This window comes from Drosophila sulfurigaster, chromosome X (assembly GCF_023558435.1).
Source record: "Drosophila sulfurigaster albostrigata strain 15112-1811.04 chromosome X, ASM2355843v2, whole genome shotgun sequence".
Taxonomy (NCBI): Eukaryota; Metazoa; Arthropoda; class Insecta; order Diptera; family Drosophilidae; genus Drosophila; species Drosophila sulfurigaster.
This window is the reverse complement of record NC_084885.1, coordinates 9,030,344-9,051,805: the sequence shown is the minus strand read 5'-3', so window position 1 is coordinate 9,051,805 and position 21,462 is coordinate 9,030,344. Positions and strand designations below refer to the sequence as shown.

Sequence of the window (21,462 nt, the reverse complement as noted above, 5' to 3'; positions counted from 1 at the left end):
TTTCGGCTGTTCAATTATATACTACATAATATACTACATTCAAAATATACCATACTGTCGACTAGTGCAAGAAAAACCAATAGATATAAACACAGAAAAAGCTACAAACAAAAAGTTAGAAAATAAAAGAATGAATATGTTTTATGTTGAAACATTTAATTAAAATTCTGCGTTTAAATAAATTCAATACTTCTTTTAGTTTGGCCAGTATGATGAATTAAATTTGTCTGTTCAAAGTGCTTGAAATAAGCTGCGATTCACTGCATATCGTCTCAGCTGTTCAATAATATATATTTATAACTATAAATATAGTCACATTTAAGTTGTGACGAGTGTTTTTGGGGCCTTTGCTTGAAAAGCTTTTAACCTCTAAAATTATCTTCTAGCACTTCAATCAGCTGATGACCGCTAAAATGCATTAAGTAAATAAACACAATGCATTTACGTTAAATTTAAAAGGTTGCATGTAATTTGCTAATCAATATGTCAATTTATATTAAAATCTATATACGCGATACGCATGAAATGAGTCAATCGTTCATTATTTGTAAAATTAGTCAGAAAGATGTGAGGTTTCTTACGAATAGTTACGAAATAAAAAGTTTTTTTTTCTTCATTAAGTATTGAACCAGGACAGCAAAAAGAAAAGAGTACTATAACAACACAGGGAAAAAGTTATTTGGACCAAACCTCATCTTCATTTAAGGAAGCCGAATTTAAAAGTGGCATCAAATTTGTATTTCTACCTTTTGGTTATCATATAAATATTCCAAAATCAATTGTCTTTAATATATAATTTAGTTTATTCTTACTATTATTAAAGTTAAATTCGAATGTTATGTTGATTCTTTTTTTATATTTCATTTAATTTCGCATCTGTTTATACTTCAAAATCATGCGACACTTAATAATCCTGAAGTTCAGATTATATTATATATATATTTATAGTTTTCCTATTTATTCGATGTATATATACATATATATATTTATTTCGCTATATATTGTATATTTCGATTAATTCGTTTGTTAATTTTTCGTTGCAGTTTCGCAATTTGTGATACGCCATCATATTTGAAGAAAAGCACATAGACAGGATATGACGAACTGAATTGAGCTAACAAAATGGCGAAAGTATCGAATTGGGATAAATTCGTACTGTTGCTATGGAAAAATGCAGTTCTACAATGGGCCCACAAGACTCAATTTATTATCGAATTGCTAATACCGCCGTTGTTTATGTTATTAATCGTTATGATTCGATGTCTTTTTGCGCCTGACGTAAAACCAATTGCGGAATATCAACCATATGATATAGATAATTTGAAAGGGTTTAAGTAAGTCAACGATTGGTTTCTAAATTTCAAAATTGCAAAACAACATTATCGACTAAAACACTTGTATTTTTTTTATTATTTACTATATATTTATAATTATTATTTGTTTTTATTTTCGTTCGTCTAGTTTAACACATGTGTTTTGAGTTGTATTCTAATGATTGTGTCTTGTGTTTAAGTGCGAGTTATAATGTTTTTTCTTTATTTTTTTACTTTGCATTTTCTTTAGATTTTTGTTGCTTTTATGATTGCAATTTCCTTTTTATATGTGCTGCAGCACTTTCGCTTTTCGCTTTTTACTCTTTACCTTTAACTGACACTTTTTATATTTATATGTTATATGTATGAATATGTACATTTACTATAAACGCAATGGCATACAGTGATTACTAAAACAAGTAAGAATAAGTAAGAAGTCGAGTGTACTCGACTTTGAGATAACCGCTACCCATTTTGAACAAAAGAAATATATTTTATATACCGAATATACTGCAAAATACTAAAAATATAAAATGGTATATTTGGTATATTGATATAGTACCGCATTCAAAATATACCATAGACGGCACAATGTACCAGATTGTCAGCCAAAGCAACTAAGACCCTTAGTAAGTAGGCGTTTTTGCCCATACAAAAGTATTTCTTTAATAACTTCCACAATTTTTATCTGATCGCAACCAAATTTTCAGGAATCATAACTACTATAGTTATTATTGTATATATCAAAATTCGCAGCTCTAAAGTTACGTTTGTTATTCGATTTTTTTTAATTGTGGGTAGCGGGTATTCAATCGCTGTATGCCTTTTTTACACACATATATATATATATATATATATATATATATATATATATATATATATATATTCATATACAAAAATTGGTAAATTTCCACGTAATTTGTCTTATATCGTATACAACACAACTTTCAGAGCAAATTACGATGCTGCACATGCTATGCGCAAGTTTCTTTCCAAGATATTATCAAAGTCATCAGACAGGTAAAGATAAACAATCCGATAAATAATCGACAAACAAAATGTAACCCAAAAAAAAATAATGAAATATTGTTTTCGGCTTAGCGAATGTGCTATACCTCTTGCAGAATTTGCATGCATTGGCTTATAAAATCATGTATCGATGCCTTAACTTTTCATCAATTAAATCGAAAAATAAGCGAAATTAGATCCGATAACATCCATATTAATGTACTTTTGTATTGGAACATTTTGCTTATAACGTGTATTGCCAAAATCGAAACATGCTCAACAATAAAACGTTTGTCACTTTCTGCAAATTTATAGAATTCAGCTTACTATCGCCTTGCACAATCGATAAATTGACATTGAATGCAATCGATATGCACTCAAGCACGAACTTCATCGCTATGCACTTTATACACAATATTTGATGCAATCATTTAAGAGGTTATGTTACAATTGCTTTATGTCTATAATATACAATAATAATATACTAATAATAATATACCAATGCACATAAAACACAATATTTAGTGCAATCATTTAGGAATATATGTTATAATTTCTTTATATCAACAATATTAATAATAAACTATAATAATATGCTTAAGATATGTTATAATTTTTTTATATCAATGACTATAATAATATGCTTATGTACTTAAAACACAATATTTGATGCAATCAATCATTTAATTGGACATGTTACAATTACTTTATATCTATAATATACTATAATTATATACTAATTTTTGATTTGGCGATTTTTTTTGTTTATGTGAATAGTTTTATATAAATACTAGGTAGATACTTTTAAGTTCCATTTCGTAATACTCATCTCTTTAATGTTTCACCATGTCTTTCTCTAATCTAGCTTCATTTTAGCTGTAAGATGCACAAGATTTTCAGCATGTTTTTTTTTAAATAGTATTTTAATGTTTGGTCTTTGTTTATAATACAATATATTTAGGATTTTCAATCGTGCACCTCAAATACTATTATTAACAGATTCGTTTTAAGTATCGCAATCAAATCACATCACATCAAATAATAAATTATTATTTTTTGTATTTCATTATTTTTGTATGCATGCAGCCAATCGATGCAAATTCAAGCCGAATCGAAATATCCACTCTTTGCCATTTATTATGCGCCCAAAACTGATGCACTGGACACTTTGGTTGGCGCTGCTGCGCAAATGTTGGACATACAATATAATGGATACGAGAATGTCAATGCATTGGCAGATGCGGTGAAAGCAACGAATGCATTTGTTGGCGTTGAATTTGAGGGCGATTGGTCCGATCCCGATAATATGCCCGATCAATTGCAATTCTCATTGCGTTTCCCATTCGAATTGCGAACGGGGTCATTGCTTCAAAATGTTTGGTATACGGGACGATTATTTGATACCTATACAAAAGGTGGCCCCCGCGAACCTCTAATCAACACTGGCGGTAGTCCGAGTTATATTAACGAGGGATTTTTACCCGTTCAGCATGCACTGTCCAAAACCTTTATTCAACTCAAATCAAAGGTTGAGGATTTGCCCGACATTCAGATGCAGCGGTATCCGTATCCATCGTATGTGAACGACGAGTTCCTCACGCACGTAGGTGGAATGATGTCGATGCTTATAATGTTCAGCTTCATCTATCCATGCTTTTGCATTGCCCGGGTATGTACACATACGTAAAAGTAAACTAACAGAAAAAAGAAAGTGTTCTGTCGTTCGTCTGAAAAGCTTTAGGTCTAACTACGACAAACAAAATGTTGCTTATATTTCGCATTTATTATTTAAAACAAGTAAGAAAGCTACAGTCGAGCACACTAAAAGTAAAACAGTGCGGCATAAGATTGAAAATATTATTAATTAATATACCACAAAGATACCAAATGCTATATTTGGTATAGTGATATATTAGCACATTAAAAATATACCATAGAGCTGACAAATATACCAGATTGTCAGCCAAAGCAACTAAAACTCGAAGTAAATAGGCTTTTTTCCCATACAAAAATTAAAACCAAAAAACTTGATCTGTGTGTAAGCGTAACAAATGCTGTCGAAAAAGAATGATAGATAGCTGTTTGTCTTATAGTCCTGTAAATCTAGGTGTTCGTACAGATGGACAGACAGACAGATATGGCTGTATCGTCTCGTCTGTTGACGCTAATCAAAAATATATATAATATAACTAATGGAGGTGAAAGATGCCTTTTTCTGTCTGTTGCATACATTTGCTCTCGCCACAAAGTTATAATACCTTCTATTATTTAATTAAATTATTTAAAAAGTAATATTAAAATATACTGATCAAGACATATAAAAATATAATTTGAAACTTTTACAAAGATATTACTATAAAACAGATTTTTGTTCGACCAAAATCCAAAGATTTCATTCTAAACTTACTTTTGTTTCTTTCTTTTTTGTTTTTTTTTTTTTTTGGTCGTTAGTATATAACCATGGAGAAGGAGAAACAGCTGAAGGAGGTGATGAAAATCATGGGATTAAGTAATTGGTTACATTGGACCGCGTGGTTTGTGAAGAACTTTATAATGCTGACGATATCAGCGATATTGATCGTCATATTGTTAAAGATACCTTGGACGAATAATTTAGCCGTGTTCCAACATTCCGAATTTACGGTTGTGCTCTTGTTTTTCATCGTCTACGTTATATCGGCGATCACATTTTGCTTTATGGTCGCACCGCTCTTCTCCAAGGCAAGCACAGCGGCCGCTGTGATGGGTCTCTTGTGGTTCGTCACCTATTTGCCCGCCTCGAACAACTATGACTCGATGTCGTTGGGCACGAAACTCGGTTGGAGTTTGTTAGCGAATTCAGCGATGTCTTTTGGCTGCAAATTGTTGTTGCAGTATGAGATGTCGGGCGAAGGTTTAAAATGGAGCAATCTATTCACAGAGTCCTCGGCCGATGATTCCTTATCGATGGGTCTGCTCTTGATCATGATGCTCGTCTCCAGCGTCATTTACATGGTCATCTGTCTGTATGTCGAACAAGTGTTCCCGAGCAAATTTGGCATGCCACGCAAATGGTATTTCCCCTTTACACGCTCATTCTGGTGCGGATCCCGCGACTACGGTGGCGTCGAGGATGTCAACGCATATCGCGAACAGACGGACAAAAGAAGTAACACCTTTGAAGTGGAACCGGATGACAAGCACGTGGGGCTGCAGTTGAAGAATTTGCATCGCAAATTTGGTAATCACATGGCCGTTAAGGGGATTACGATGAACATGTTTGAGGATGAGATCACCGTGCTCTTGGGTCACAATGGTGCCGGCAAAACGACAACCATATCGATGATCACGGGAATGTTGAAGCCGACAGCCGGAACGGCGATCATCAATGGCAGCGATATACGCACCAATTTGGAGGGTGCTCGCATGTCCCTCGGCATTTGTCCACAGCATAATGTCTTGTTCGACGACATGAGTGTGGCGAATCATTTGCGTTTCTTCAGTCGCCTGAAGGGACTCCGGGGTGCCGATGTGAAGCGTGAGGTGGACAAGTATTTGAAATTGATTGAGCTGCAGGACAAGGCGAATGTTTTGTCAGCCAAACTGTCCGGTGGCATGAAGCGTAAGCTCTCAATTTGCTGTGCCCTCTGTGGCGACACCAAGGTCGTGCTCTGCGATGAGCCCAGTTCGGGAATGGATCCCGCGGCCCGGCGATCTCTCTGGGATCTGCTGCAAAAGGAAAAGATCGGACGCACTCTGCTCTTGACCACACATTTCATGGACGAGGCTGACGCGCTGGGCGATCGCATTGGCATCATGTGCGACGGCGATCTGCGGTGCTATGGCACCTCTTTCTTCCTCAAGAAGCACTACGGTTCAGGATATACTTTGGTAAGTTTCCTTTGGGGGATGGAATATTAATAAGAATAACCCAATGAAACTATGGGAATAAAATAAAATTAGGGGAATCAATAAAGAAATATGTGAAGTTAAAAAATATACTTTAAAATCCGTAAATTATGTGTGTGAGTTTAGAAATAAACTTAAATTAGACAAGGCAAGGGAATATAAGAAACAAGCAAAAATCCCGTTAGATTTATTTAAATGCATTTAAAGAAATATAGAAGAACGAAATTGAGGAATGCATTCGAAATTCATCAAAATATTTGTGTTGATTGGTAAAACAAAAAGTAACATTTAATAAATTCTATAAATCAGTTGGAAGCAATTAAAAACAAAATCAAAAAAAATTGTAGTTTAGAAAGCCAAAGAAAAAACACATGTAACGAATTAGGAACGTAAGGAACCTCTAAAATGTAGGAACAAATTGTTCAAAGAAGGAGGAGCTTAGAAAATCCTTTACAATGAATAGAAGCGAAGGAAAAAATCGTTTAACGAATTAGGGGCGTAAAAATGCTCTAAAATGAAAAGAAGCGTATTTAGTGAAGTGTTACAAAACATATTGAGATTATTCGAAAATCCTGTTTCGCAGATCTGTGTAAAGGAAGCCGACTGTGTGGTGGAGGATGTGACCGCCTTGCTGGCTCTCTACATACCCGGCATTGAGCCGAAGAGCGACATTGGCACTGAGCTAACCTACGAGCTGCCCGATCAGTATTCCGGGCGTTTTGAGAAGATGTTGGGCGCACTCGAGGATCGCTCGAAGGAGCTGCATCTCAGCGGTTACGGTGTGGGCATCACAACGATGGAGGAGGTCTTCATGAAGGTGGGCGCCGAAACGCATGCCGCTGTCCAATCGGATGGCACCCAAGGTCGCTTGGAGAGTGGTGGTGGTGGTGGTGGTGGTGGTGGTGTTGGAAGAGCAGGAAAGGAGGAGAAGAAGAAGGAAACAATCAATGATGCTGCGAATGATGATGACACCGAATCGATGCCATGTAAGCAGTGTTTGAACTTCATCTCTCCCTCAAATAATAATGATAAGCTCAATTAACTGTTTGCAGCGCATACGGAATTCTCGCAACGTCGCCGCTCGTTGCGTGGCTTAAAGCTGACCAAGAATCAATATCATGCCATGTTCCTAAAAAAAATGCTCTACACGCTTCGCAACAAATTGCTGTTTGCCTTGCAGACCATAATTCCAATTGTGTTTGTGGTGATCAGCTATGTTATGTACAAGACGGCCGCAGAGAAACGCAGAGGACCCCCGATGACTGTGGAAGTCAATCAATATCCGGACACAGTAGTTCTGCTCGACCGTGGAGCGAATTTAGAGGGTCTGAGCAACGGTGTGGCCGATCAATATGAGAAAATTGCGAAATCGTATGGTGAACGGCATCTCTATGAGACTGTCCAGAACTTTACGGCACACATACTCGATCTGCACGATATACAATCGCGTGTGAATAGTCGCTACGTGGCCGCTGCCAGCGTAATCAGTAATGATCTGATAATCGCATGGCAGAACGGTTTTCCATTGCATACAGCCCCCCTTGTCGGCGAATTTAGTGCACAAGGCAATTGCTCGGGCAACGATCAATGAGAATGCGGACATCATTGTGACAAATGCACCGTATCCGGAAGTGCCATCGCCCGATATGTCGGTAATTCAGTTGATTTACGCATTCGGCTCACAAGTTGGCGGGAATTTGAGCTTTTGCATGTGCTTTCTCAGTTCGTTCTATTTGTTCTCGCTGATCAAGGAGCGAGCATCACGGGCTAAGTTGTTACAATTTGTGAGCGGAGTGCGTGTGCTCACGTTTTGGATAACGCAATTCGTGTGGGACTTTGTCACATTCACGTTCACTTTCATCGTGATCATGATAACGATAATATGCTTCCAGGAGGAACCATTCACCACATTCAAATACCTGGGACGTTACTTTTTTAGTGTTGCTGGTCTTTGGCTTTTCCGCACTGCCCTATACGTATTTGTTGTCGCTGTTTTTTAATGCGCCCGCAATTGGTTTTGCCGTCACCACGATAATCAATGTATTCGTTGGCGTCGCTCTCTACGTTGTGGTCAAAGTCATGGAAGAGGATATTTTTGGTATTAAGGGCACTGCAATGGCCATTAAACATGCCTGTCGCATTTTTCCGCATTACACGCTGCAAGAAGGCCTCTTCAAATCCTTTGTATTGGCCACCAAAGAGAGCACGTGTGATGCGATCGATTTGCCGCCAATACTTCGTTGTGAAATGATGCCAACATGCTGCAGTAAGTGCATTTTCAAACTATGTCTATTTACCACTCTTTATCCTATTCTCTCTCTCTTTCTGTCTCACTCTTTGCAGAAATACCGAGTTTCTTTGATATGGATGAGGTACTGGTGGACATCATTTATATGCTGGTAACAGGAGTTGTGTTTTTCCTAATTGTAATTGTGCTCGAGTACAATCTGTTCAATGAACTTCTCTATTTGATACGCAAACGCACCATGTAAGTGAATAGTGTACTTTCTATAGTACATACATATGTTTGTACTGATTGATTTCCTTAATTGCATGGATAATGTTAATATTGATGGCAACTATTTTATCTATGTCTTCATATTTGCACCCACAATATGTTTTTTATTTTTAGCTCATTAGTCCATTCGATAGTTTCATTCTTACTATCGATAAATGTTGTCAACTGATTTATCTATGTCTTCATATTTGCACCTACAATATTTGCATTGTCATGTCAATTGTTTTTTTTTTATTTTTAGCTCATTAGTTCATTCGATAGTTCCATTATTACTATCGAGAAAATTTGTCAACTAATTTAACTATGGCATTACGTAGCATGCAAAAGCTTTGAGAGTAATTTAGCTAGTCTCTCCTATCGATAAATATAGTAGTAGTAGTAGTAATCGATTATTCTTATTGTAATCTAATTGATTCGGTTTATATGCATTCCACAGCAAGCCACCGCCGCCCCCAGAGGATGGTTACTTCAATGACGATGTGGAAAAGGAGCGACAACGCATCCTCAACATGAGCAGCGATCAAATCTCAGCAAAGAATCTAGTCTTGGATCGTATGACCAAATTCTATTCATCTTTTCTGGCTGTCAATCAGGTGTCGCTCTGCGTGGAAGAGTAAGTGCGAAGTATTCAACTGAATAACTGAAATTGATGATGATATTTTTATTTTTGGTAGAGCTGAATGCTTTGGCCTTTTGGGTGTGAACGGTGCCGGGAAGACAACCACATTCAAGATGCTGACGGGCGATGAGAGAATCAGCTTTGGTTCTGCCTATGTGCAGGGCTTAAGTTTGGAGTCCGACATGAATCGAATCTACGAGCGAATTGGCTATTGCCCGCAATTCGATGCGTTGCTCGAGGATCTCACCGGACGCGAAGTGTTGCGCATCTTTTGTCTATTGCGCGGTATTCACTCGGACAACACGAAAAAGATATCGGAGGAGTTGGCCAAATCGTTGGGTTTCATCAAGCACATCGATAAGCTAACGTCCGCCTACAGCGGCGGCAATAAGCGTAAGCTGAGCACTGCGATTGCCTTGATCGGTCTTCCGGCCGTTGTCTATTTGGATGAACCGACCACGGGCATGGATCCGGCTGCCCGACGTCAGCTCTGGAATGTCATTTGTAGTGTTCGCGATTCGGGAAAATCGATTGTGCTTACCTCGCACAGCATGGAGGAATGCGAGGCGCTGTGCACACGCCTTGCCATCATGGTGAATGGTGAATTCAAGTGCATTGGTTCCACGCAGCATCTGAAGAACAAATACTCCAAGGGTCTCGTGGTCAAGATCAAAGTGCATCGCGGTCGCGAAGCAATGCGCGTCTCACAGATGTAAGTCATGCATAAAATACATCCATCCGTATCTTCTCATTGCTTAACCCATGCTTTGTTCGTTTTGCAGCTCACGAGGCAGCAGATATCGCACACAGGGATCGGATTCGGATTCCGTCCCATCCACGCCGGTGGCATATGCCAATACCAGTGCTCTCTCTCTGCGAAAGAGGTGAGTGCGCATTGTTTGCATTCGTTAACTTTATTAAATTATGTTAAAATGTGCTTCAAAGCTTCAAATAATTTTAGTCTTTGTTAAGCGCTGTTTAAAATATCTGCTAAGGTTTGTGCCTTAACTAAATTTTCGATTCGAATGGAAATCCGATTTCATTATTTAAAATTAGAATTTCAATTTGTTAAGTTAAGTTAGTTTTAAGCAAATTTCATGACTAGGTATTGATATGCGATATGCTTACTTATTTTTCTTCAATATGATTAGTCTTTAAATAAGTTAATTTAATTGTTACAAAACTTTTGCAGCAATGGCAGTCTGAATGATAGTCATAGTGACAGCACAGCTGAAGCGTCGACGATCGGGTAAAATATAAACAAATTAATATTATAAACATTTTGATAATAACATATTCAACTACTTTACAGCACCGTTACCTCATTTAATAAGCAACAGATTGACGATAGAGACGATGAAGCTGTCGGGGCTGGCAACATCAACGATGTCAAGGAATTTGTGCAAAGCAAATTCCCCACAGCCATATTACAGTAAGAGAGAGAGTGCAGCGATTTAAATGCAGACTCAACAAATGAATTCAATTATTGTTTTTCTTTTTTTTTGTAGGGAGGAGCATCAGGGCATGTTGACTTATTACATTCCATTGAGCGACATCAAATGGTCGAAAATCTTTGGACTGATGGAGCGCAATCGCAAAGAGTTGAATATCGAGGATTATTCGATAAGTCAGACGACATTGGAGGAGATCTTCTTGGACTTTGCCAAATTCCAACGCGAAGATCCACGCAACATTAAGTGAGCGAGAAGCCAGTCAAAAAAACACAACAAATTCAGCACACGCACACGCGCACAACAGACACACACACACACACACACCGCATTTTATATGTTGCACAAAATAATTTCCTTTTTATTTTTTTTTTGTTTTTGTTTTTGTAGTTAACGTTATGTTAAGTATAAGCGCTTTAACCTCGATAGTATTCATATGCCGTAGAATTGTGACACATGCTACAGAACGCATAAGTATCATGATTTTATAAAAAAAAACACGTAGTATGTAGTTGGCTTGCACCCACAAAAAAAGAGAAAGCTTTATTTAATTTTGCTTTGCTTTTACAATATGATCGTGTATATATAAATATATATTGCATCTTGTCAGACGAAGACGAAGGAGAAAACGCACCGGCATCAATAGGCAAGCTGCGGAAGCCACTGCGATTGCTTAGATTTGATATCCACTTATTTCTACTACCTGAGATGATGTACCTAACAATGATAGTTAAAATAATGAGCTCAACGTCTATGTATTAATTTTATTTTATATATATATATATATATACAAACGGAATGTCTAACAATGCCGTCGAAACTGTATTGCAAAGCACAACACACAAAAGAAAAAACGATGTCAATTTCGTTGGAATAATGATGATGAAACGAAGCGTATAAGATATATTTATAAAGTTTGCTAAGAATGTTATTTTGTGACCATTTAATAAAATTGATAGTCTAATTAATGAAATGTAAAATTAAAATTAAGCACTGTGACTCTTAACAATGTTTCTACTACTATATTTATAAGTGTTTAAAATTACGCGGGGCGCTACACAAAACAACATATCGATAAATTTATATAGAAAGATGTTAATAAATTTGAATTTATTTATGTACATTTCAAGCGAATAAAACGCAACGCATTTTGAATTTTGTTTTCAGTTTGAACTGCTTAACGGAAACGAAGCGGGGCGTGTCATATCAGTCAGCTTTTAGTCGCTTGACAAGCACTGTTAAACTTAACATGGTCATGTTAACTGACATAGTACAGACATGTAACGGTTTTTTAAACATTTTATTATTACAGAAAAAATAAGTTTAACACAAAAAATCATGTTTGTTGGGGGCCGCTTCTTCAGTTGTCAGTTGTGGCACGACCTGAACGCAAGGCCAAGCGATCGAATAGATTCACATGAATGCCGCTGACCACATTGCGTGTTATGTAGAAGTCCTCAATGTTTAATTCAAAGACATCGCGCCGTATGGCGAGAAAGATTTCCGAGAAATTTGTCGTATCGCTGGACAGCAAAAACGACATGGACTCCTGCTCCAGATGCCTGCAGTGACCAAATAACACGTATTAAATAATAATAATTATTATAATAAAACAAGTAGGAAAGATACAGTCGAGTGTGCTCGACTGTGAGATACTTATTTTGAATAATAGCATAATAGTGCGGTATCAATTTTAAAATATACTACAAATATACTAAAAAATATACTTCTTTCCATATTTGGTATATTGATAAAGTACAATATTCAAAATATACCACATACCATACCAGATTATCAGCCAAACCAACTACGACTCGACAACAACATTTGGTATGTCTATATACATATATTCAAAATATCCATAGAGTAGAAAATATACCAGACTGTCAACGAAAGCAACTAAGCCCCGTAATAAGTTGGTGTTTTTTAAAAAGTATTCATACAAAAATATTCCTTTAATAACTTCTACAATTTGTAATCATATTTTGAGGATCCATAAAAGACTATAGTTAATATTGTATTAATAAAAAATGGCTCTAGCTTCAAAATTACGCTTGTTAAAACTAACTTGATTTGCGTGCAAACATAACAAGTGCTATCGAAAAAAAGTATATCTCTTATAGTCTCTAAGATCTATGTGTTCATACGGACAGAAGGACAAACAGACAGACAGACAGACATGGCTATATCGTCTCGTCTAATGACGCTGATCAAGATATGTGTATACCTTATGGGATTAGAAGTGCCTTCTTCTGCCTTTTACATAGATTTACTGTAAGCAAAAAGTTGTAATACCCTTCTACCCTAAGGGTAAAACTTACTGCAGCGTTGCGTCTGGAAATTTCATTTGCATAAAGAGTTCGAGTTTTTTGTGTGGCGATGCCGGAAACTGATTGATGCGATCCCAAGTGTAGCGTGCGGTGGTGATATCCATGTTGATCTTACGCTTGAAAAGCACCTCCAGCAAATAACCGGAACGATAGCGTTCCTCCTGGGCGCCCATTGTCCACAGTTGACCATCGAAGAGCACCGGCGTGCGCTGACACATGCGCTCACAGTCCGAGGCGCTGAGATTTGTGTAGAGAAAACTGCAGCCACGTTGCTGCATATAGGATGTTAGGCAGTATAAGATACGCTTGCCAATGGGATCAATGCCACCGGGCGGTCCATCGATGCAGCTTAACAGCGGATCACCCAAGATGGCCAAGGCGAAGCCAATGCGTCTCTGCTGGCCGGTGGTGCAGAGCGATACCAATTGCCGATAGCACTGAAAGAAGCCCAACAAATGCGCCAATCCCTCGCAGATTTGTGTGCTCGCCTTTTTCGATAATCCATGCAGACGGGCGTGTATGAGCATGAGTTCGCGTGGCGTAAATTTCGCTGGAAAATTTTGCATCTGTGGGCAGTAGCCTATTAGGGAGTAGCATTTGGATCGATGCGTGTCCATGTTGTAACCGCCAATCCAGAGTTTGCCCTGCGATTTCATTGTATCGGCCACAAGCAGCTTGACTAAAGTACTTTTGCCCGTATTATTGTAACCCAATAGGCCAACGCACTCCGATCTAAGAGAGAAATGGCGATGCAATTATCTGCAATGTATCTGACACTTACTACACAAAAGTTGAGCGTGTATTAGTTTTGTAAGCTAATAAGTATTGTATGTAGTAAAGATAATAAATATTTCGTAAAAATATCAAATTTTATTAATGCAATGCATTAAAGTAAAATGTTTAGTTTAGAGCAAATAAATAAATGTTGAGTTTTAATGTTGAACATTTTAGTTTCGAGCAAAAGAATTACCTTTTTATGTAATTATGTTGAATTTGCTATTAAGCAATAAATAAATTATGAAAAATTTAAAAATTGTTGAATTCCTAATTTTGCATTAATCTAAAATGATTAGTTAAATGTAATGCATTCAAGTTAAAAGTTCAATTTAGAGCAAAGAAACAGAATTTTATATAATTGTGTTGAATTTTCTATTAAATATGAAATAATTTATGAATAATATGAAAATTTTTTATTGAGCAATAATCCAAAATATGCAGTAAAAGTAACTTTTTAAGTTTAGAAGAAATAAATTAAATTTTAATATGCTTCTGTTGAATTTGCTATTAAGCATTACATAATTTGTGAAAAATATAAATTTTGCTGAATTTTCAATTTTGCACCAAACCAAAATTTGCAGTTATATGCAAATAAACAGCAAACTTTAAATAGTTCTTAAAAATGAATAAATGAATTCCAAAATTCTAATAATGAAATTCATTTTAATATATGTAATTATGTGCAATTTGCTATTAAGTGTTAAATAGTTAAAATGATCTCTTACTTTTCGATACACAAATCGATGCGTATGAGGATAGCCTTGCGACGATAGCTCTTGCCCAAGCCATGACAGACAACAACCAATTCGGCTCGCTGTTGATCGGTTAACTTGTCGACACGAAGTCGCTCGGCCAACACCGATTCATCGACCAAATAGTTGCCATCACTCCCAAGATGGCGGCGATGTTGTTGCAGTTTTCGCCACTGTCGCCGGCGATGTCGCCTCTCGTTGCGATCGCGCATACACTTCAATGGCATGCCAGCACAGCCGTTGGTCATCAGCATGTATTGCTCCTCGAGTACGAAGAGTAGCAAGGGTAGAAAAATGCCCAGAGCTAGAATGAACATATCAAACATCATTCCATACTCACGCGAAAAGTAGTTGTAATGAACTGTGGAAGCATTAATAAATCTGTATTAGTAACTTTCGAAAGTGCAGCTTAAATTTAACAGAGCTTCCATAAAATCTTTTAATAAACGTGTATTAGCATCTTTCGAAATTTCTGCTTACATTTTATAGATCTTACATAAAATGTTTTGCCTATCTTCTGATTATCTCATAATATATCTTATGGAAATTGTTCAGCTTTAATCTTTATAGTTTTGAAATTATTTGGAAAATATTAAGAGAAGAGAATTAAGAATAATTAAGAGATAATCGAATCATTGATAAATAAATATAGAAAAAAATTGATTGTGATACTTGCTGGGAAAGCCCCAACTCAATAGGAATTATTTCCCATATAGAAAGGAAAACTAGAGAGATATTTTTCGTTCACTGCTTGTGTGCAGAAAAAGTTATCAATAGAAATTATGTGCTGAGGCCACTTAACTGCAACAATTTGGAGTACTGCGACACTTTAGAATGTCCCGAGATACAAACTCCACCGTGGGATCTTGACACATCCATTTGTAGTCGTAAAGATATAACAGCTTATAGATGACCTCACCAAATGTATATTGTATCAGCGGTTGATAGATATTATTCATATCGGATAGTTCGTCGCCCACACTGATTGTGAATATAATAATACCCAACAGATTATATAGACAGATGATAATGAATGCATAGTTTGGTTCCTTGAATATCGCATACAAAAAATACGATAATGTCACTATGGAAATGCTTGACAGAACCACCACCAAAAAGATCCAACCTGCCAGGTCAGAGCGAGTAAGATAGCTGTTATTGAGTTGTTGTTTTGCCCTTACCATAAAGCGAGTAGTCGTGTTTGGTTGGACTCGCATAGAAGGCTATAACCACAATCAGAACAAAGCTGATGACGATAATTCGCACCATATCGAAGAACAACAGAGCTATGCAATAGATGTGCAGCTTTACGCCAGCAACAAACTGTTGCTTCTTGAATGTGCGCTCCAGGATTGTGCTAACCGCCAGGCCAGCCCACATTATGCCGAGAATAAACGAGAGATTGATCGCCATCAGGCTGCCCAGCGAGAGCGGCGATTGAGGTATCGTGTTGGCGACCGTTTGAAATTTCAGCGGACGTAGGGCCACATCAATTGAGGCCTCATCGTGAAAGAAGCGTCTGCAGAAAGCAATCACTCGTTACTCAATACTGGTTAATGTTACTCGTTGATATTACTCTGTACTGTTACTCATTACTGCTAATCGTTACTTTTACTCGTTTAATTACCCGTTATAAATACTTAACTACTTCTGGTCACTGTGACTCGCTACTGTTATCATTATTTTTATTCATGGTTTTTCTTTTCACTTATTTCTTGCTACTATTACTTAATTTTAAGAACGTTACTCGTTACTGTCATTATTACTCGCTACTTTTGCTCGCTACTGTTACTCGTTAATGCTATTCGTTACTGCTACTCATTACGGTTACTCGTTACTGTTACTATTACTCGCTACTGTTACGCGTTATTAATACTCGGTTCTATTACTCGGCACTGTTACTCGCTATTGTTATCATTACTTTTACTCGTTGCTTTTCATCTCACTTATTACTTGCTACTGTTACTTCAGCTTACGACTGCTACTCGTTACTATTGCTCGTTACTATTAGTCGCTACGGTAACTTCATCTTATGAATGCTACTCGTTATAGAATATTGTTCATATATAATACAAGTAGCAATCAAAAGTCAAAACGAAATAGAATATAGTGAAGCTATAAATTGAGTTGATTAATTAATCACCTAACAATTGGAAATTTATCTACTCGGAGTATCATATTTACCTTGCCACAACATTGTGCACCAGATTGAGGCCAAAGGGCGCTGCATGCAAGGGAATGTTGTTGAACCAGACGGTTATCAAATCGCTACTGAACGAGGCACCGAACATGTATTTAAAGTTCACCACTTTGGTGAAATCATTCTGCTGCAGCAGATAGTAATCGCTAATGTCCTCGGTATCGACGATCTTTACGCTGCCATCGTACCAGAAGAGCAACTCGTTGAAGAACTCGTGCATTTCGAGGACATCGACATTCTCCGAAAGGATCTCGACAAATGCATTGATAAACTTGAACTGTGTGAGATTGAAGGACAAAGATGTCAGCTCATAATTTTTGCCATAGATCAAGACCGCAGAAAATGTACAAGTGATGGCAAATAGCAGAGCGGCCATACAAATAATTTGAATGGGTATTTGTCGCTTATTGAAGACCCAACGCATGTACAGCAATGTACACAAATGCAATAAAATTAATTTCTTCCCCGTTGCCTTAACATTCATGTCGCTATCCTCGACAACCAGTTTATAGTCCTCGATCAGTGTGGCCGGCTCGGGTGTCATATCGCCCTCCTCGGTACCGAAGCGCAAAAATATATCGTCCAATGATGTGTCACGCAAACGAAAGCTAACAATGTCCAGATTGCCCATCTCGTCTTCGAGTTCATCGAAGAGATCAGAAAACTTATCCTCGTATTTATTCTCCAGTACAAACGTCACTTTGTAGCCAATGTCGCTCTCCATCGTTAGACTTGGAAGATATTTAGTCAAGAGATTACTCAGCGCCTCGAAATCAAAAGACTTGCCCTTGACAAGTGTCTGAAAAAGTGGGGGAACAAAGAGATTTGAAAATGGTATTTGAAGATAACAATTATAGAAGAATTCAGCGTGAATTTTGGTAAAACGAAGATCTGGATTACAAATTTTCAGATTGAGAATCACGATCTATAAATTATAGTCTGATGACGATAGACCATAAATTGTATATGGCATAAAAGGGAGAAGTGGTCACTGATCAGTTGCAAACATTTGAATATAAAAATAAAAATAAACACTAAAGAAATATACAGTCAAGTATGCCTGACTACATGCTACCCATTGTGAATAAAATCAAAACAGTTCGGTGTTAATTTTAGAATATGGTATAATAATGTATTACAAAAATTCTAAAAATATACCAAATGTAATATTAATTAATATCCATTTGGTATATTGACTTCATACCCATTTTTAATACAAGCAAAACAATGCGGTATTATTCTTAAAAATGTACCGAAATAATAGAAAAATATACCTCAATGTATACTTGGTATATCGATAGAGTATTTAAAATATACTACAAAATTATTGAAAGTTAATTGAAATCCGTGTCCGTACAAAATGAATAAACCAAATAAAAATTCTAAAAATATACCCAATTGCATATTTGGTATATAGATATACTATACTGTAACTCACCAATCGAAAGCCATGACCGTACATATTGCGCAGAAAGGGCTTCGTGCCAGTGCACTTGAGCTCGCCATTGGACATGATCGCCAACCGATCGGCCAGATGATTGGCCAGCGCCGTCGAGTTCGACACCAAGATGATGGTGCGACGTGATTTCTCCTCGTTGATGAGGGCACAGATGAGCGAATGCGTCGGCAAATCGAGATCACAGTGCAGATCATCGATCAGTATGATCGGACTGCCGCCAGCAAAAGCACAAGCAATGGAGAGTAGACTTCGATGTTGTGCGCTCAGATTCTTGACTTTTGTTTGCTTGAACTCCTCCAATTGCAAGCGCTGAGTGTAGAGATGGATCTCTTGGGTGGCCATCGACCAGGAGGCGCCTTTGACCAGGCAAATGAAGCGTATCTGATCGGAGACGGTGAAATCGGGCACCAGAAAACTATTACTCAATGCCAAACCCAATTGCATGGTTGCATCTTGTCGCTCCGTTTGTATATTATAATCGGCGATCATGACCAGGCCACGCGTTGGCTCCAACAGACCCGCCAAGATCTTCAGCAGCGTCGTCTTGCCGCAACCATTGTGGCCCATTAGCACCGTGACCTCATTCTCGTACACATTCCAGGTGAAGGAGTTGAGTGCTCCACGGCTGTTGGCCGTATAACGTTTGCACAGTTTCTTGATTTTGATCTTGAAGCGGCGATGCGACGGCTCCACCTCATAGATCTTGGTGGCTTTAATGCCGGCCGCCTGTGAGCCCTGCGGCATAAAGCTATCGTCACGATCCTGAAACGTAAAGTCACCGCTGTGTGTCGGCGCCGGAATGTGACGTTTGCGTGTCCCGCCTGATTCGCCAGTGTTCCACACATCCATATAAATGCCGATGGCGCAAAAGACGAGCGCATTGATCAGGAATATGATCGAACCCGAATAGACATGAACGCGATCGCCGGCAGAGTCCAAGGCATAGCCCTCATCGACCCATTCCTTATCGAAGATCACCTCACGTTCAATGATCCCCTCGCAGATGAGCGCGAGCACAGTGTTGGGTAACGCTTGCGAGGCATAGCGAATGATCTTCACCCCCTGCTCGCGATTGTTCCACAGCACAAAGAACGGTATGTAGGTGAGCAGCCAGACTATGGTCAGCACTCGAATGGCCAGCCCGCTGTTCTTGAAGAACGAGGCCATCATCAGGCTGAAACTCGTCCCGGCAACATTGTAGGTGAACAGAACTAGGACCACAATGTGCCACGGTGTCTGTGTCAGCAGACTGTGCTCGTTGTTCCAGTGCACCTGCGAATTATTTAGCATATTACTTTTGGTATGTTTTATAAATGTATATAAACAATAATACTATTTCAATCAAATATTATGATTGGGTGTGCTCGACATTGAGACGTCTGCTATTATCGTTAAAATATACCAAATGAATATACCAAAAATACTAAGATATACTACTAAACTATTGGCATATGTCAAAGTATATCGTTATACCAAAGTATTTTTAGTATTTTTGGTATATTTCGTAAAAATTGCATTTTGTTTAATGCTATACATACTATGTTTCAGTATATTGTTATATGAAATGTGCATATTAGTATTTTTATATATTAATTTAGTATATTTGGTAAAATGAACATTTGGTATAACGATATATTACAACATATGTATACCAAATATACATTTTAGTATTTTATAAGCATGACTTTTATATAATTTTAATTTCTTAATTCATTTGATAATATAATATTCTAATTACTAATATGTGAATTTTATTTCCACATCACTTTATACATAAATATACCAAGATGAATGTATGGTATATTCCTCAATATATAACTACATGTATAGAGTACAAAATATACGAGATTGTTAAACAAATATAAAATTTGTGTCTGTGTAAATCGTAATCAATAAATATAAAATAAAATAAAATAAAGTCGAAAATAGTTAAATAATAGCTTTTAAAGTTTGAGAAGCAATATACGAAAGAAGAAAATAAATAGCAAATAATTTATACAATACCTTAATAACCAGCGTAACAAAGAAAGTGCTGATAAGACTGTAGAATAAACCCTTGACGAACCAGGCAGTGAAATGGATAAAGTTGCTGATTTTCATGTTAATGAGAAAAAGGCGCATCTGTTGCTGTTTATCCTGCACAATTTGCTAAACGAAATGAGAAAACGAAATTAAAATTAAAACTAACAACTTAAGCAAGTTGATTCAAAGTAATACCAACCCAGACAAGTATCTGAGCCTGAAACATATAGCCAACGACAATGAGCAAGGGGAGACCGCGATTAATATAGTTCATCAACGGATCCTGAACGCGACCATCGACGGGAAAGCGACGCAGAATTATTTTCGGAATCGATTTCTGGCTGGCAATCCTTAGATAATTCTCTGAGATGGCCTTTTGAATTTTAATGAAACCCTCGAGAACGTAGCAAACATCACCATCGCTATGTGGATTATTGAGGCGTCGGATAATGCTCGTCTTGGGATCATCATTGTAGATAGTCTTCCAATTGTTGCCCAGAAAGCTGCCACTGAAAATGCGCAACTCACTCGGGAATATGATGGTGTAGTTAAAGTGCGGTATCAACACATCATCATCGATACGATTTTCATCAAAATTGAAATTCTTATCAGTCATGCTCTGATCGAAACAAATGCCCGAGAATAACGAATCTTGGGTCACTGCATCGATGACTTGTTCACACGACGCATAATGCTTGAACTCCATCTTTGGCAATTCCGTTGACGTTAAATTGATAATCTTATGAAATAGATTATAATCCTTGGGCGCCCAGGCAATCACCAATTGCGGAACAAACACATTATTACTCATATTACTCTCTGCGCGTATCTTTTCCCGTTCGAGGAGTGTGTCAATCAAATTCGTCCAGCTCTTATCGAGATCAATCGGATCGTAAAGATGATTAAATCTTGGCGATACATCGATCTGCATTCGCATGGCAACCGCAATGATGCAGAGCAACGTTGGGGCAAAGATCAGCCAGAGTAGCTCAATTTTGCGGTTCCATTGCGTCTTGTTTAGCTTCCAAGTGAGCAGAATGAATCTCTCCAGATAATTGCGAATGCTCATTTTACGTGCGTTACAACGAGAAAACTCTGAGAACTTTTCGTCGCTTGCTTTGTTAG

The 21,462-nt window shown here is 37.5% G+C and overlaps 3 protein-coding genes across 3 annotated transcripts in view; 1 reads left to right on the top strand and 2 right to left on the bottom strand.

The window, feature by feature from the left end:
• LOC133848729 (phospholipid-transporting ATPase ABCA3) overlaps positions 1 to 11,936 on the top strand; it is a 19,204-nt gene extending 7,268 nt beyond the window's left edge. The window contains 16 exon segments of the mRNA XM_062284390.1: positions 1,044 to 1,334; positions 2,265 to 2,333; positions 3,408 to 3,990; positions 4,773 to 6,191; positions 6,793 to 7,195; positions 7,262 to 7,746; positions 7,748 to 8,140; positions 8,142 to 8,475; positions 8,553 to 8,697; positions 9,164 to 9,340; positions 9,402 to 10,058; positions 10,129 to 10,230; positions 10,539 to 10,595; positions 10,659 to 10,778; positions 10,855 to 11,043; positions 11,408 to 11,936. Coding sequence (XP_062140374.1) covers positions 1,123 to 1,334; positions 2,265 to 2,333; positions 3,408 to 3,990; positions 4,773 to 6,191; positions 6,793 to 7,195; positions 7,262 to 7,746; positions 7,748 to 8,140; positions 8,142 to 8,475; positions 8,553 to 8,697; positions 9,164 to 9,340; positions 9,402 to 10,058; positions 10,129 to 10,230; positions 10,539 to 10,595; positions 10,659 to 10,778; positions 10,855 to 11,043; positions 11,408 to 11,474 — 5,412 coding nt within the window. The 5' untranslated portion in view covers positions 1,044 to 1,122 and the 3' untranslated portion in view covers positions 11,475 to 11,936.
• The window catches only part of LOC133848735 (putative mediator of RNA polymerase II transcription subunit 26), a 138,233-nt gene that overhangs the window by 57,270 nt on the left and 59,501 nt on the right, over positions 1 to 21,462 (bottom strand). The window lies entirely within an intron of this gene.
• Positions 11,934 to 21,462, bottom strand: LOC133848730 (phospholipid-transporting ATPase ABCA3). Its single transcript, XM_062284391.1, has 9 exons — positions 20,537 to 21,462; positions 20,320 to 20,463; positions 18,295 to 19,587; positions 16,841 to 17,655; positions 15,838 to 16,175; positions 15,459 to 15,782; positions 14,630 to 15,017; positions 13,119 to 13,859; positions 11,934 to 12,359 (listed from the first exon to the last, which is right to left on the bottom strand). The coding sequence occupies exons 1-9, from the start codon at positions 21,404 to 21,406 to the stop codon at positions 12,158 to 12,160; spliced, it is 5,115 nt and encodes a 1,704-aa protein (XP_062140375.1). The 5' UTR covers positions 21,407 to 21,462; the 3' UTR covers positions 11,934 to 12,157.

Bases quoted from the DNA above. Each gene is read 5' to 3' on its own strand.
- LOC133848730 (XM_062284391.1), bottom strand. From the start codon at position 21,406: ATGAGCATTCGCAATTATCTGGAGAGATTCATTCTGCTCACTTGGAAG. The intron at 20,464-20,536 runs GTTGGTATTACT...CATTTCGTTTAG, and splicing joins AGGCTCAGATACTTGTCTGG to CAAATTGTGCAGGATAAACA. The intron at 15,018-15,458 runs GTTAAGTGGCCT...ATGCTTCCACAG, and splicing joins CAGTACTCCAAATTGTTGCA to TTCATTACAACTACTTTTCG.